Raw genomic sequence first — 13110 nt, 5'->3', positions numbered from 1 at the left:
TAGCATTTTGACACTTTATTACTTGTACCTATATATCTACACATTAAACTGACTATAAACACCAGTTTGCAACATTTTAGGGACTATTGCGGGGAATTACCTCCCATTTAAACTAAATATAGCGGACATCTTCCATTAATTTAATAATATTTTATTGTATTTGTTATTAGGCATATGTACAATAGTATGACATCTTCCATATCAACATAACTATAACTGAGATTTTTCTAGAGCGGAATAACAGGGCGCAGCGCCCTGCCCATTTTTAGCGCCGCCCCTCTGCCCGAAATCGCCGCCCTTTTGCCTTTAGATAGTATCTGTTATTTGTCTGTACGTAACAGTCATTGTCTAAATTACATGATGCTAGTGCTGTTACAAGTAAAGAATCCAGGAACTCTAGTCAGGTTTAACTGACCGCCGTTTCACAGCTGAACTACTGTTTATCAAAAAAAAAAAAAAATGAACATCCTGACTTAGATTTGCCCAAACTTCCATCACTTCTGTTTCCTCTTCTGATAATTGTTTAAGGGTTTCACGTTTTCGTGCCATCTTTTTTCTCCGCATGAATGCCAGTTGCCTTGGTCAATAGAACACAGGAAGGATAAAACTTTCATGTTTTACATAAACCTTTTTCTGCCTACACATCTATTTCAATATAATCTTCAGTGTATAACTGTATTACGGGAAATTTTGTCCTTGACAAACTTCCTGACGGTGGGTTATCTTCAACCTTAAATTCTATATAGTTTTCCGGTAGCTCTTCTTTCGACGGACTCGCTAACGGTGAACTCTCTTCTAATTTAAATTCAATATAGTTTTCCGGTAGCTCTTTCATAACAATATTTGCCGACGTAGGGTTCTCTTCTAAAGAAAATTCAATATAGTTTTCCGGTAGCTCTTTCTTAACAACATTAACCACCGTTAGGTTATCTTCTAATGAAAATTCAATATAGTTTTCTGGTAGCTCTTTCTTAGTAATACTGGCCGACGTAGAGTTATTTTCTGGTGTAAATTCAATGTAGTTTTCCGGTAGCTCTTTCTTAATAATACTGGCCGACGTAGAGTTATTTTCCGATGTAAATTCAATATAGTTTTCCGGTAGCTCTTTCTTAACAATACTGGCCGACGTAGGGTTATTTTCTGATGTAAATTCAATGTAGTTTTCTGGTAGCTCTTTCTTAGTAATGTTAGCTGACTGCAAGTTATCTTCCAATTCAAATTCAATGTAATTTTCCGGTAACTCTTTCCTTATGACGTTAGCTGACGAGGTATTATCTTCTAATTCAAACTCTATATAATTGTCCGGTAGCTCTTTCTTAGACAGTCTTGCAGATGGCGGATTAACATCTGGCTTACTATGGCAATTATGTACTATGTCCACGTAATCATATGTTAGTCTATCAACTTTCTGTTGTGTTCCTCTTGCAATAAGTTCTAATTCTTCTTCCTCTGATAATGGTTTAACAGACTCACCCAGGTCTTCGCAGATATCACCAATACGTGCGTATGTACTGTCACTACACCACCAATTATCTATTGTTTCACTTGCTGTGCTACTTCTGCTTGTATACGAATTTATTGAACTTTTAAATCCAGAATCTCTGTCACTTGGGATAATAACCTCTTTACTAGGCGAGGTGAATGAACTCACTATGGGCGGACTCGAACGACTCACGCTCTTTTCACAGTCACTGACTTTCTTTTTAGGAAGGGACAACTGCAATCGTTTCCAAAATTTGTCAAGTTTCTTGGAACTGTTTGTGCTTTCATCACTACCTGGCCATTCCAGGTAAGTCACGGAACCGATTATCCCTTTCAAGTTTTTATCTATGTCTGACATTTCTGAAATGTCTTCTAACATAATCGGAATGATTCGGTGTTTTCTCTTTAACATTTCTGTTTGAGCTTTTTGGTATTCAAACCTTGTGAATTCACTCTCAACGTATCTTGGAGTAAGAATAAGAATGGTTCGCCTTGATCCTTCAACAGCGTTTATGATGTTGTTTGAAATCGCTGAAAGAAAGGTAATTACATGTATAAAAATTGTAAATCAAAATCTATACGAAGATCCTTATAAAGGCATAAAACAAGCAAAATAATGACAGAGTCACACATCTCTGATGTCCCATAGCAATCGCTTTTAGCGGAACATCTTTGTTCAGTAACACAATGAATGGACCCTATGGTCCAAAAAGACCAGAAAATATAACTGCACTAAGTCCAAGTACTTAAAACGTCAAAATATGAATTGTGTTAGTGTTACTCTAAAACAAAAAAAGAAAGAAAAACAGCACTTAAAGACTGTTTTTCTTGTGGTGGTTATCAAATCTATAAGGTCACAGTTTTTGAACAGAGGTATCCTGCAGCTGGACATTGTAGCCTCCGTGATTTGGCGTTATTTCTCCTATTTGAAATTCTTTACATATGTAGCCACCAAATAACCCACAGCTATCGATCTAAATGCTTCTTTAAAATATCCAGAATTTGCCGATGATATTTAAAAATGACAAATTTTAAAATCATCGGCAAATTCTGAATGTTTTACAGAAGCATTTAAAATGAAAGCTGTGGTGTATTTGGGGACTATAAATTTAAAAAATTCAAATAGGAGAAATAACGGTCAAATCACGGCTGGTAGTCAATACAGCGGCTTATGTCCAGTCGCAGAAGCCAATTATTTCCGTCTGATTTTCCCAAAGAAACATATATTCAAGACACTCGGATTATTAATTGATGAGAGGTTACTTCTAGCGCTAGTAATATATTCGTAAAAGTGCTGTTACAAAAATTAAATACTGAAATAGAGCTTTTAAACGAATCAGACGGGTAGCGGTTACTTAGTGGTCCCTTTATCTTTAAGGGGAGACAATTGCTGATGAGGTTGGATCTACAAAAGCTTCTCGATAAAAAAACTTAATGGTATTATGCTGTATATTCACATAGTTATGGTACTACTGCTGAAAGAATCACGTCAATTTAACTGACAGTAAGAATTATTAAAGATGATTACTTTCTCCAGGCACGAAATCCCTAAAATGTAGACAGAGTTTGAACCCTAGTTCCTTCTCCAGTTTTGGATAGAGCACTCGTACAACGAAGTTTTCATCTGTAGGGTGAGACTTGTAGGAAACGAACGCGTCCCATTCCTTCTCATCTAAAAATAAACAACAACAGAATATTATTATTGCATAGGGTCATGATGATGCTCAATAGTATGACAATCGAGAGAAGAAGCTTGGATGCCAAGAAGTGATCTTCCCTTTCAAAATAAATGTATCGCTAGGGTAAAACCCCCATATATATTACCTATAAGTGTTTTTTTTTTTCAGCATTGTAAATTTCCAATGGATTCACTCGTCTCAAAAATAAACATTACAGCTAGAATTCATGTTTTAGCTAAAACACAAAACACATTTACGTAAGACTTTCTACAAGATAACAACAAGTTTCATGACGGAGTACACGTAGATATATGTGTTGAACAACTTCAGCATCTTTGAACACTAGCGGAAACAAGGTCTTTCAGACACATGTTTGAATTTTGACATGTGTGTTTTTTCGTCAAACAAGTTTCTAAAACTGTAATTGATTATAAACAGTTTGCTTATGAAATGTATGGTGTTCCGTAATCGTTTTTGCCATTTTCCGCACTGATGTGATACGTTTACGCGTTTTCGCAAATCGAACAAAAACTTAATTACGTTTACCGGTAATCCATCGCAGCGCTGCATCTACATATATCAATCACCTTTCACCTCTTGCTTCGCCTCGTTTAATCGCTCTGTCGCCCTTATCAATTTATAGGACAAAATGGGCGAAAGAAAAAAAGGAACGCCTTAAAAATATTACACGTGCGGTACTTATCATAGGACAATTAATATTCTTTAAGAGGCTTCTGTGACCGAGTTCATTGATTAAGGTCATCGGCTTTATATCTCTTGTCCATTATCGCTTAGGGATTGAAACCCATCAAGTGATGTAGAATTATTTCATGTGAGGAAGCTATTCAGCTAGTTTACGGACTGTCAGTGGTTCTACCAAGGTGCACACCAGTGTGTCTAAAACAAATGCCCGGAAGGGCACTTGGTGTCTCCCTCAACCAAAAGCTTACAAGGCAAAAAGAACTAAACTGTGTCTGTATGACTTAAAACCCCAAAAAGATAACAAAATACCTACTTAAGTTAGTCAAGTTAAAGAAATGCATACGCGGAATCACTAAAATGGTTAAAAGACCTCTAACGTTGTGCATCATACAATCAAGGTGAAGAGAAGAGAAAGAATGTCCATTTTACTTAACAATGTGTATTTATCTAGAACGGATGGGCATCCAGTTTAAAACTTACAAGTTTAGATTATGTCCTCCCAGAAACAAAGGATTTCCAAAGGACTGACGGACGCATAAATTTTATCTATTATCATTAATTGCGTTGAAAGAAGTATACATTGATCAAAATTGTCATTTCAAGCACGAAAAGGCACATGCTACTCCCCTTAAGTCTATTTAAAGGTCAAAATATGCATTAATTAATGCTGGCCATATTTATCAGTTTATAATTTAATCGTGTCTTACCGTCATCTTCGTACGCTTGGAAATAGTGGACTATTTTCATGACGAGTATAACCCTGTGCTTCCACATGAAGTATGGGCCCGCGACGGCTAGGGTAACAAGTATTGCGAAAGTACCAACGCAAACACCCACAACCCATAAATACCATGTGTCTTCCTTGATCTGTATACCTGAAAAAGGAAGTGTTCGAAATTTTAACACTAATATTTACAAAATACAGCCATAAAGGAAAACGTTGTAAAACGAGCATAAATAAAGTATGTGGTAAAGGTGCGTAGCCAATAAATCGGACGCTAGCGACCAAATGTCCCTTTTCATTTTTCGATCACTTTGTCATATTAGTGTTTTGTGGAAAATAAAAACACTTTTCCAGTGATATTCATATTAACAAATTAAACAAAAAATATACCATTCCATCGAAAACTGTCACAAGTATAGGAATAACTGATGAATAAAACAAAATGTTCCAAATACGTATAAAATAAGAATGGATTAGCAGAACTGATATGAAAGTATTTAAAACTAGAAGTACATACTGACGGGATCTGGGACGTATATCTCACAAAAGAATCCGGTATAACGATTTCTACAGTTGCAGTGTTCCGTCACGTTGTCTCCATCAACTTGAACGTCACATTTCCCATTCTCGCCACAATCTAAGCAGCATTTATGCTCACAGTGTGTACCTGTTTGTAACAGAAACCAACATTGCTGCTTAAAATAGAGTTTCTGCCTTTTCGATGTAGCAAAAACAGGCGCAGTTAGGGACTGAAGATTAATTTGGTCAGGATCGCATGCCTAAATAACATCTACATTATACCAAAGAATACGTGACATCTATTACTTTTCTTAGAGTAAAGTGTCAGGGATGCTCAGTCAGGGCTATGTTCTAGTCTCATAAATGTATGTCTTTTTTTTGTTTTTTGTTTCGAGGGCCTGTTTAACAAAAACAAATGATATAGAAAAACTTAAAGAAATCAAACATCAAGGTCATATACCTCTCGCTCCAATATCACAGTTGCATACTGTTGTATATCCCTTCCAGCTACCATGGTCTGTGAGTGTTTCATTACAGACACCGTAAATACATTTCATGTCTCTAGCAGTTTGACATGTTCTTTCTTCATCGGTCCTTTCTGCTGCATCCTCGGTACACACGTTGTACTTTGCATTGAGGATATCTTCAGTAACAGTGTTGTTATCTGCTGCCCCAGTACTGTTTACTTCCACTGACTTACTTTCCACGGACGCTTCTTTCTCCGGAATTTGTAAGCGTGCCTTGTTTTCTTTTCGTGGTAGCGTTCTTGTCGAATTTTTTATTACTGCCTTGAGAATATCATCAACATCGGCTGATTCAGTCATACTTTTTAGATGTCTATCTCCTTCTGGGGTATGAAAACGTTCTTTGGTTTCTGTGACAACTAATTTTCCATCTTTATTCATCATTGCTTTGAGAAAGTCATCATCTATCACAGCGCCGGATGTACCACAGTTAGCTCCAAACCAGCCATCGTAACAATGGCAACGTGTTGTTCCAAAAGGTGCAGATACACATTCGCCGTGTATGCACGCTTGACCTGAACAGTCAGACGAAGATATCTCAGATTTTAATACATTCCGATCTTTCTTATCATGATCTTCACTATTATTTCTTTTGTCAGACCTATACTGACACATTTCGCCATGATAGCCTTTTGCGCATGCGCATTTTGTTTTGCACGTGCTAGGATTTGTGATGCACTCACCATCATTATGGCATAAAGTCAAACATAGTTCCTTAACACACTCATTCTCTGGAATTTCCTTTTCAGTTGTAGTCAATGGTTTTACAGTGATAGTCTGCGTTTGTTTCACGTCTCTTATAGCCCCACTTGCAAAGGAAATTACACACAGAATATATATATTCATTTTAACAACAAAGCCCACAACATTGGTTTACATGGCATCACAGTAAACCTGTGCACCTTACATAATGACTGTATTGTCTTTTCCTGTGCTCTTTCCAAGTTTCATCTCACAGATGGGACTAGACGCGCATGGGTCAACTAGAATATTCACTAATCCGATGCAGTGGTCTGGTTACACATAGAAAATGACCAGTAGTTACAGTAACATGTTGAGTCTGACATTAACTGCGCTGTTGACTAATTGAACAACGATGTTGTCGAAATATCTATGTTAACAGTTCGCCCACTCACTTGTTGGGTTAGTTCATGTTTGCTAGTCTTGCGTTCAGCCGGTTTATCTATTCTTTGTTAGAAAAGTCTCTTGTGTTGTAATAGCTGGTATCAGTTCATTGGTGATGTATTTTTCTCACTGGTTGTATTAGAAAACCCTAACAAATGATGTATTTTAAAGTCCTGTGTCTTGATAGTCAGTCTTCAGAAAAACGCTGACAAATCACTGATGATCTGCAGATTTAGTCTTCACAACGCTATAAAGTCCTGTGTCTTGATAGCCAGTCTTCAGAAAAACGCTGACAAATCACTGATGATCTGCAAAATTAGTTTTCACAACGCTATAAAGCCCTGTATCTTGTAGCCAGTCTTCAGGAAAACGCTGACAAATCATCGATAGTCAGTAAATATAGTCTTCACAACACTATAAAGTTCTGTGTTTTGTTAGCTTGACTATCCTGTTTTTTTTCCTTATTATTATCTCATATTAAATATATCTTAAACTAACTAGTCATGAAAATTCCATCTAATCACATTAGTGATTTATTATTTCTAATAATATGTTAATCAATTATAATAATAATTTATAAACAAATATTCCAGACGCATACAATTTCTTTGATGAAGAATCATTAACGAAAACTGATTATCTCCAGCTTCGTGGTGTGAATTATAAATTCATATCTGTGCACTAATTAATTATAATGCAACAAAACGTTCATAATCCACAAACTTCGTGATAAAGTATAGTATTCACAGTGAGAAATTAATTTAATTAAAAACTTTATTAAATACATTTTTGTACAGTAGGTAATTTATAACATATACACAGTACAAACAAGGAAAGAAAATATCTCCCCTCCTTAAACCATGTTCACCATTAATTAACATAAGACAAGTGTATATATAGCGACTAATTAATTGCTTGTCAAATGTTAACTGTCACTCAAACTAAGACAATAGAACATCATAATGTTTTAAACAGTCGGTTTTCTTTATCAATATTCACTTTTGCTCTTAACTGACTTTTTAAATGTTTGACATTAAATATTTTTATCAATTTGCCTATAGTATAAGCATGTTTTGTCGCATTTTTAAAGGGAAAGATAAAAAGGATTTCTTATTAATTCGATCTTAAAGCCTGATAGTTTAGTCTGGTATATAATGTTGGCTAAAGGGCCCATACCAGCGCCTCGGCATTAAAATTTGACAATAAATGTTTAAAATTTACAATTCATGACGGTTCATTTGCATTTAATTTGCAATTTGATTTACTCGCAAACTTTCTGAAATGTATACGTGAATGACAAAAATATGTATCGGTAAATATTGTTTTGTTTATTAAATAAAAGGACATTTAAAGAATGCATGAGTTTCGCGAATACAATTTATTACAATGTGAAGAATGAAGACTTCCAATGATTTAATCCGTAAGTGGCGACAAAAATACGTTTGTGATCACACATACATCATGTTTTTTACGGCAATCATTTCCAAACAAGTTTTATGGTCCACGATACACTTCTGCATTTATGTACATATTTTATTTATTTATTTAGTTTATTTAAGTCTCATTCATGTATAAAACAAACATTGACATTTACAATATAAAAAAACATTAAGACAACATATACATGACCAATCTATAAAGATTTACAGGAGACTAGAACATACACATTTTATGAATTGCATGTGGTTTCGAAACAATATACCAATTAAAACAGGCAACCTAGAACTTTGCTGTCTCATTTATTTATAAAACCAACATTGACCATTACAATAAACAGCTCGTTCGACTTTTCAGTGCTTGACTATGAATTAGAGCTACGCGAGTATATATATATATATATATATAATATAAAAAAAAAAAAAAAAAAAAAAAAAAAAACACCACAAAAGGGGCCTAACTCTGTCAAAATTCAGATAAGAGCTATGGGGATTATTTCTCCTTGTGTATACTTGGATAGTTATTAATTATTCTAAGTTTTGATGGTAACTAAAATAATTTGACTATATCAAAAACATTAACCAAAATTCCTAAGTTATAATGGGGGATAATTCTCTTATATTCAAATCAGAGTTATGAGGCGTAGACTTCGATAGTTGACAGTTAGTAAATATATTATTATTTTAACACCGAAGCTGGGACGAGTGCAATAGCTCTACCGTTTCTTTGAAAAGTCGAGCTAAAAACCTTAAGACTATATATATATGGCCAACCTAAAAAAGATTTTATAGAAGACTAAAAAACATGTACATTTAAGACCAGACATGTAATTTTGCAAAGTTTCTACCTGTATAAACTGTATAAAGGAAATCGATCCTTTAACATTTAATATTGTACTATTAATATCACAGAATTTCAGAAATATGGTATTTACCAGCACATTACAATCACCTAGCCTGTTGAAAACGTTAAGGGTCAGCTAAAAGTTCTGTTAACATGTTTCAGACGTATTCAAAGCAAATAGTCAGTAAATGGAGATGTCTTAGAATACAATGTCATATTATCTTTGCATGTTCTAACACATGATATTTGCAAAATCACATATTTGCCTAATCACTGAAAAAGTACCCAGTCATGCGATAAGTGGCATGACGGAGCCTATCACATAATAATACTATGTCGTCAAATAGTGAACATTAATGTCATCTATGTCGTTTAAAAAGAGTAAAATTTATATAGTACAATTTACAATAAAATTCTAGTTACAGGGCCTTAAACATCTTACACTATAGATAAACCTGGCATTTGACCTTCCTACCTCAAACATCTGCTGACTGCAGCCAAAACTTACAAATAAGGAACTAGAGAGGCAAAAGGAGAAACAGTTTTCTCAACTTTTCCCCCCAGAATCAATTTCAGGAAGCAACACACTTTCTCAGTCAGTGTCTATTTCAGATACCAAGGTCAAGAACCAAACTATTTACAAGCAAATAATTGTCGACGTTGTAGTATAAGATGGCAGCTTTTGGCACAGCAACGAATAATATCTGAATTTGTGAACAAAAAGATGAATTTATCTGTATCGTTCATTTTATAGAAATCTGGGTCTATTGATACAGCTTTTTCAAATAAACTCGCTCTAATTTCAGTATACAAATGGCAGTGCAAAAGAACATGAAACTCATCTTCAACACAATCCTTACACCATAAGCATGTTCTATTCTGAATAGGCAATCCCTCGTATCGACCCGTTTCTACACGGATAGGTGCAACTCCAAATCTGAACTTAGCAAAAGAAGACCGATGCATTCTGGGTATTACCAGTTTACAATAATTCTCACAAAAGACTATGTGGAAGTACTAATAAGAGAAAATTATATTCATTTGCAATTGTCTAAACTTAATGAAAAGCAAATACATTCCATATCAAGAACTGTTTGTAGAACACATAATTATGTCCACATGATGGTCTGTCTAAAGTTAAATGGTATGCAATTATGTATGCTTTGTCTTTGACATCTAATAAGACTATTGACTACAATCCTATGAAGATTGATAGCTATAGGGCCAAGCTTCTCCAGTAAATTATCAGAAATCTCAAGACTATTGTGCCCTTAGCGTTTCGAGTACTGACTCCTAAATAACAGGAGGCATTACCTGACCAAAGGCAAGCATTCTATGAAATTTGAAAGTCCAAAACTGCTTCAGATATTGATCGGAAATTGTTTTTAGTTTCAATGTCACTGACCTTGACATGCGATATATTGACCTCTAAAACATTAGCGGTTATCTGTTAACCACAGGCATTTATTCTATGAAGTTCAAAAACATTGTACAGGAGTGTTTTTAGTTGTTAAGCGGAAATTGTTTTCATTCTCGAGGTCAATGTTATCTTGACCTTTAATCTAATGACCCCAAAACTATAGGAATTATCGACTAACCAGGCGCAATCACATGAAAGATTGATGACTGTAGGCCGTTCTTAGAAGTCTAAGCTAACTTTACTAGTAAGCGGAAACCGTTTTCAGTCTAGAGGTCGCCGTGACCTTGACCTTTGACCTATTTATCCCCAAATAATAGGAGTTAAGTACTGACCATAAGCAGCAATTCAATAAAGTTTGATTACTGTAGAACAAAAAGTTCTCTAATCATTGGGCAGAAACTGTTTTCAATCTTGAGTTCACTGTGACTTTGACATTTGACCTACTGATCCCTAAACTATAGGGATCATTTACTAACAACAGGCAACGTTCTGTGAAGTTTAACGGCTGTAATCCAAAGCGTTCTGTTCTTTTGTTAGTGAGCGGAATCCGTTTTCAGTCTCATCTACTGACCACATGCAATTATCCAAACAAGTTTCAAATAGTCTCCACTTATAGACAGGAAACCAAATGGTCTAAAGACCAACACCGACAAAACAGCGTCAGACAATGAGGAGCAAAATAATACATTGTATATCCCTCTTCTCCGAAGGGCGTATAAAAATAGCGCAGTAAAGTTAACGAAACTTTTGTATTCTATTGATTATAAAATTATCTCGTGGCTTGTTTTTCAGTAATTTTGGCAATTGCATTTTTAAGTTTAGTGTGTTGTTTGTTGGTACCCTGCTCCAGCGCAAGACAGTGCAACTTGCATTTCGAGACTTAAATATACCTAAGTGGAGGACAAAAGGTGATCTCTTAACACAAATGGTCTCTTAAAACAATATAAATTGTTCTTTTTTTTAGATTAAAAAAAACGAATCTAATAAGTTATCTCTAATACAAGTCGTCTTTAGAGCAAGTTTATCTGTATATATATGCTTTAAAACGTCTAGCTTTCAATATGAAAAAAATCAGGATAGGAAAGACAAAATAGTTTCAGTCTGGACTTTTTCTTTTACCTAACCCTGACAACAAACTTCTGAATCTGAATTCAGTTAGTTTGGTTAAAACTTAAAACGGTAACAGAAGTTTTAATTTCTTGGACATGGTGACAGGCTGGACTTTTATCTCCTGTCTGTGTTACCGGACTGGTCTAAGGACACATATATGTGCAGTGGGTTGGTGGTCACACCCGTACTTAAAATACTTTCTCAAAGGAACATGGAGTCTTCCTTCACTGACACCGTAAAACACCATAAAACACAACATTAAACAAAACCTCAAACGAATAAACTTATTCAAGCATGATGTTAGACCTTGTAGTAAATGATAGTTGTCTTCTGATATGTAATATATGGAAACTATTTTATCGTGCAGTCAAAACAGTGTGGCTTTTTATTTCAACTTAACATAAACAAAAGTTTGTTTTCCTTTATTTCAGACATGCTATAAGGCTTGCCCTTACCTTCGAAATATCTACCTAGTACCTACTTTATATAAGTACGGATCAATAGAGAAATACGAAAAGAAAGTATTGTATTCTACGCTGATAAACTTAACATAAAATTGTTTTGGCAGCAATCAGCAAAAACTGATTCTAGTTTATAAGTGCAAACATGGTCAACTACCTTGACGTCCAGAAATGTATATCAGTGCTTAAAAATATGGGGTGGGGGGGGGCAAGATGGAAATGTACGCGATACAAATACAACTGTTTCGCAATTAACACTAATCTGAATTTAAAAAGATCTACGAATCATCATCAGTAAAGTGGAAACCACCCTAAACTGGTGTAACACGTACACAATTGTTACAAATGCACGCATCATTTGCGTGGAATGTGGACACAATAATGAAACTGTTTTAATCGATTATTAGCTATATTGTTATTCCTTATGTACAGTTATAATGTAATAGAGATTACTGTTTTTATATTCTTATCTAATCGTATGCCTTAGGCGTAAAAAAATGTTTGTTTACGGTATTCCGACCTACCCTAAATTTTTGGCCTGACACTAAATGCCTTGGAAATTTTTTTTTTTCAACTTTTTAACAAAAAGTTGCAAAACTGCACTTTTATGCTTTAAACATGGCCGGTGATGTAAGAAATCAACTTAGAGATGCTCTGCATGCATAACACCCTTATTTGTATTCATTTTTTTTAAATAAAAATAATTTCCCTACCTACCCTAACTTTTTTTAGCATGCATGGTCAGCTTTTAACGAGAATTTGCAAGAATTTTCTCCCTTAAATTATCGACTGCGTTAAAGCCCTGCTCCCCAGCTATTCAAATTCTTTTGTGTGTATGCAACCAATGATAACAATAGGTAACAGTTAACGGCCACGTGCCACACTTTAGCACGCAAAACCACAGGTATTTCATATAGAATTTTATATAAAATAGACTCTATTTTGACAGGCGTCACTGTTCATAGTCAGGATTTTCATGCTTTTTCAGTGACAATTTAGGGTTAAAAGGTAGGACGGGAGCAGGGCTTTAAAGCAATTCCCTTCAAAATTGGATTGCCTCCCTTACATTAGCTAAAGTCGTGTC

The 13110-nt window shown here is 35.0% G+C and overlaps 1 protein-coding gene across 1 annotated transcript; it reads right to left on the bottom strand.

Moving 5' to 3' along the window:
* Positions 1-6914, bottom strand: LOC123527575 (uncharacterized). Its single transcript, XM_045307139.2, has 5 exons — positions 5567-6914; positions 5105-5254; positions 4571-4738; positions 3011-3154; positions 1-2013 (listed from the first exon to the last, which is right to left on the bottom strand). Exons 1-5 carry the CDS (start codon positions 6474-6476, stop codon positions 638-640), a joined length of 2748 nt encoding a protein of 915 aa, XP_045163074.2. The 5' UTR covers positions 6477-6914; the 3' UTR covers positions 1-637.
* Positions 6915-13110: the final 6196 nt, after the last annotated feature.

This window comes from Mercenaria mercenaria, chromosome 14 (assembly GCF_021730395.1).
Source record: "Mercenaria mercenaria strain notata chromosome 14, MADL_Memer_1, whole genome shotgun sequence".
Taxonomy (NCBI): domain Eukaryota; kingdom Metazoa; phylum Mollusca; class Bivalvia; order Venerida; family Veneridae; genus Mercenaria; species Mercenaria mercenaria.
Note: the sequence above shows the minus strand (reverse complement) of the source record. Positions and strands in the feature narration are given on the sequence as shown.

Excerpts from the sequence above, each read along its gene's own strand:
- LOC123527575 (XM_045307139.2), bottom strand. The coding sequence starts at position 6,476 with ATGAATATATATATTCTGTGTGTAATTTCCTTTGCAAGTGGGGCTATA. Across the intron at positions 5,255-5,566 it reads CTGTGATATTGGAGCGAGAG|GTACACACTGTGAGCATAAA; the intron begins GTATATGACCTT and ends TGTTACAAACAG. Across the intron at positions 3,155-4,570 it reads CCAAGCGTACGAAGATGACG|ATGAGAAGGAATGGGACGCG; the intron begins GTAAGACACGAT and ends GTTTATTTTTAG.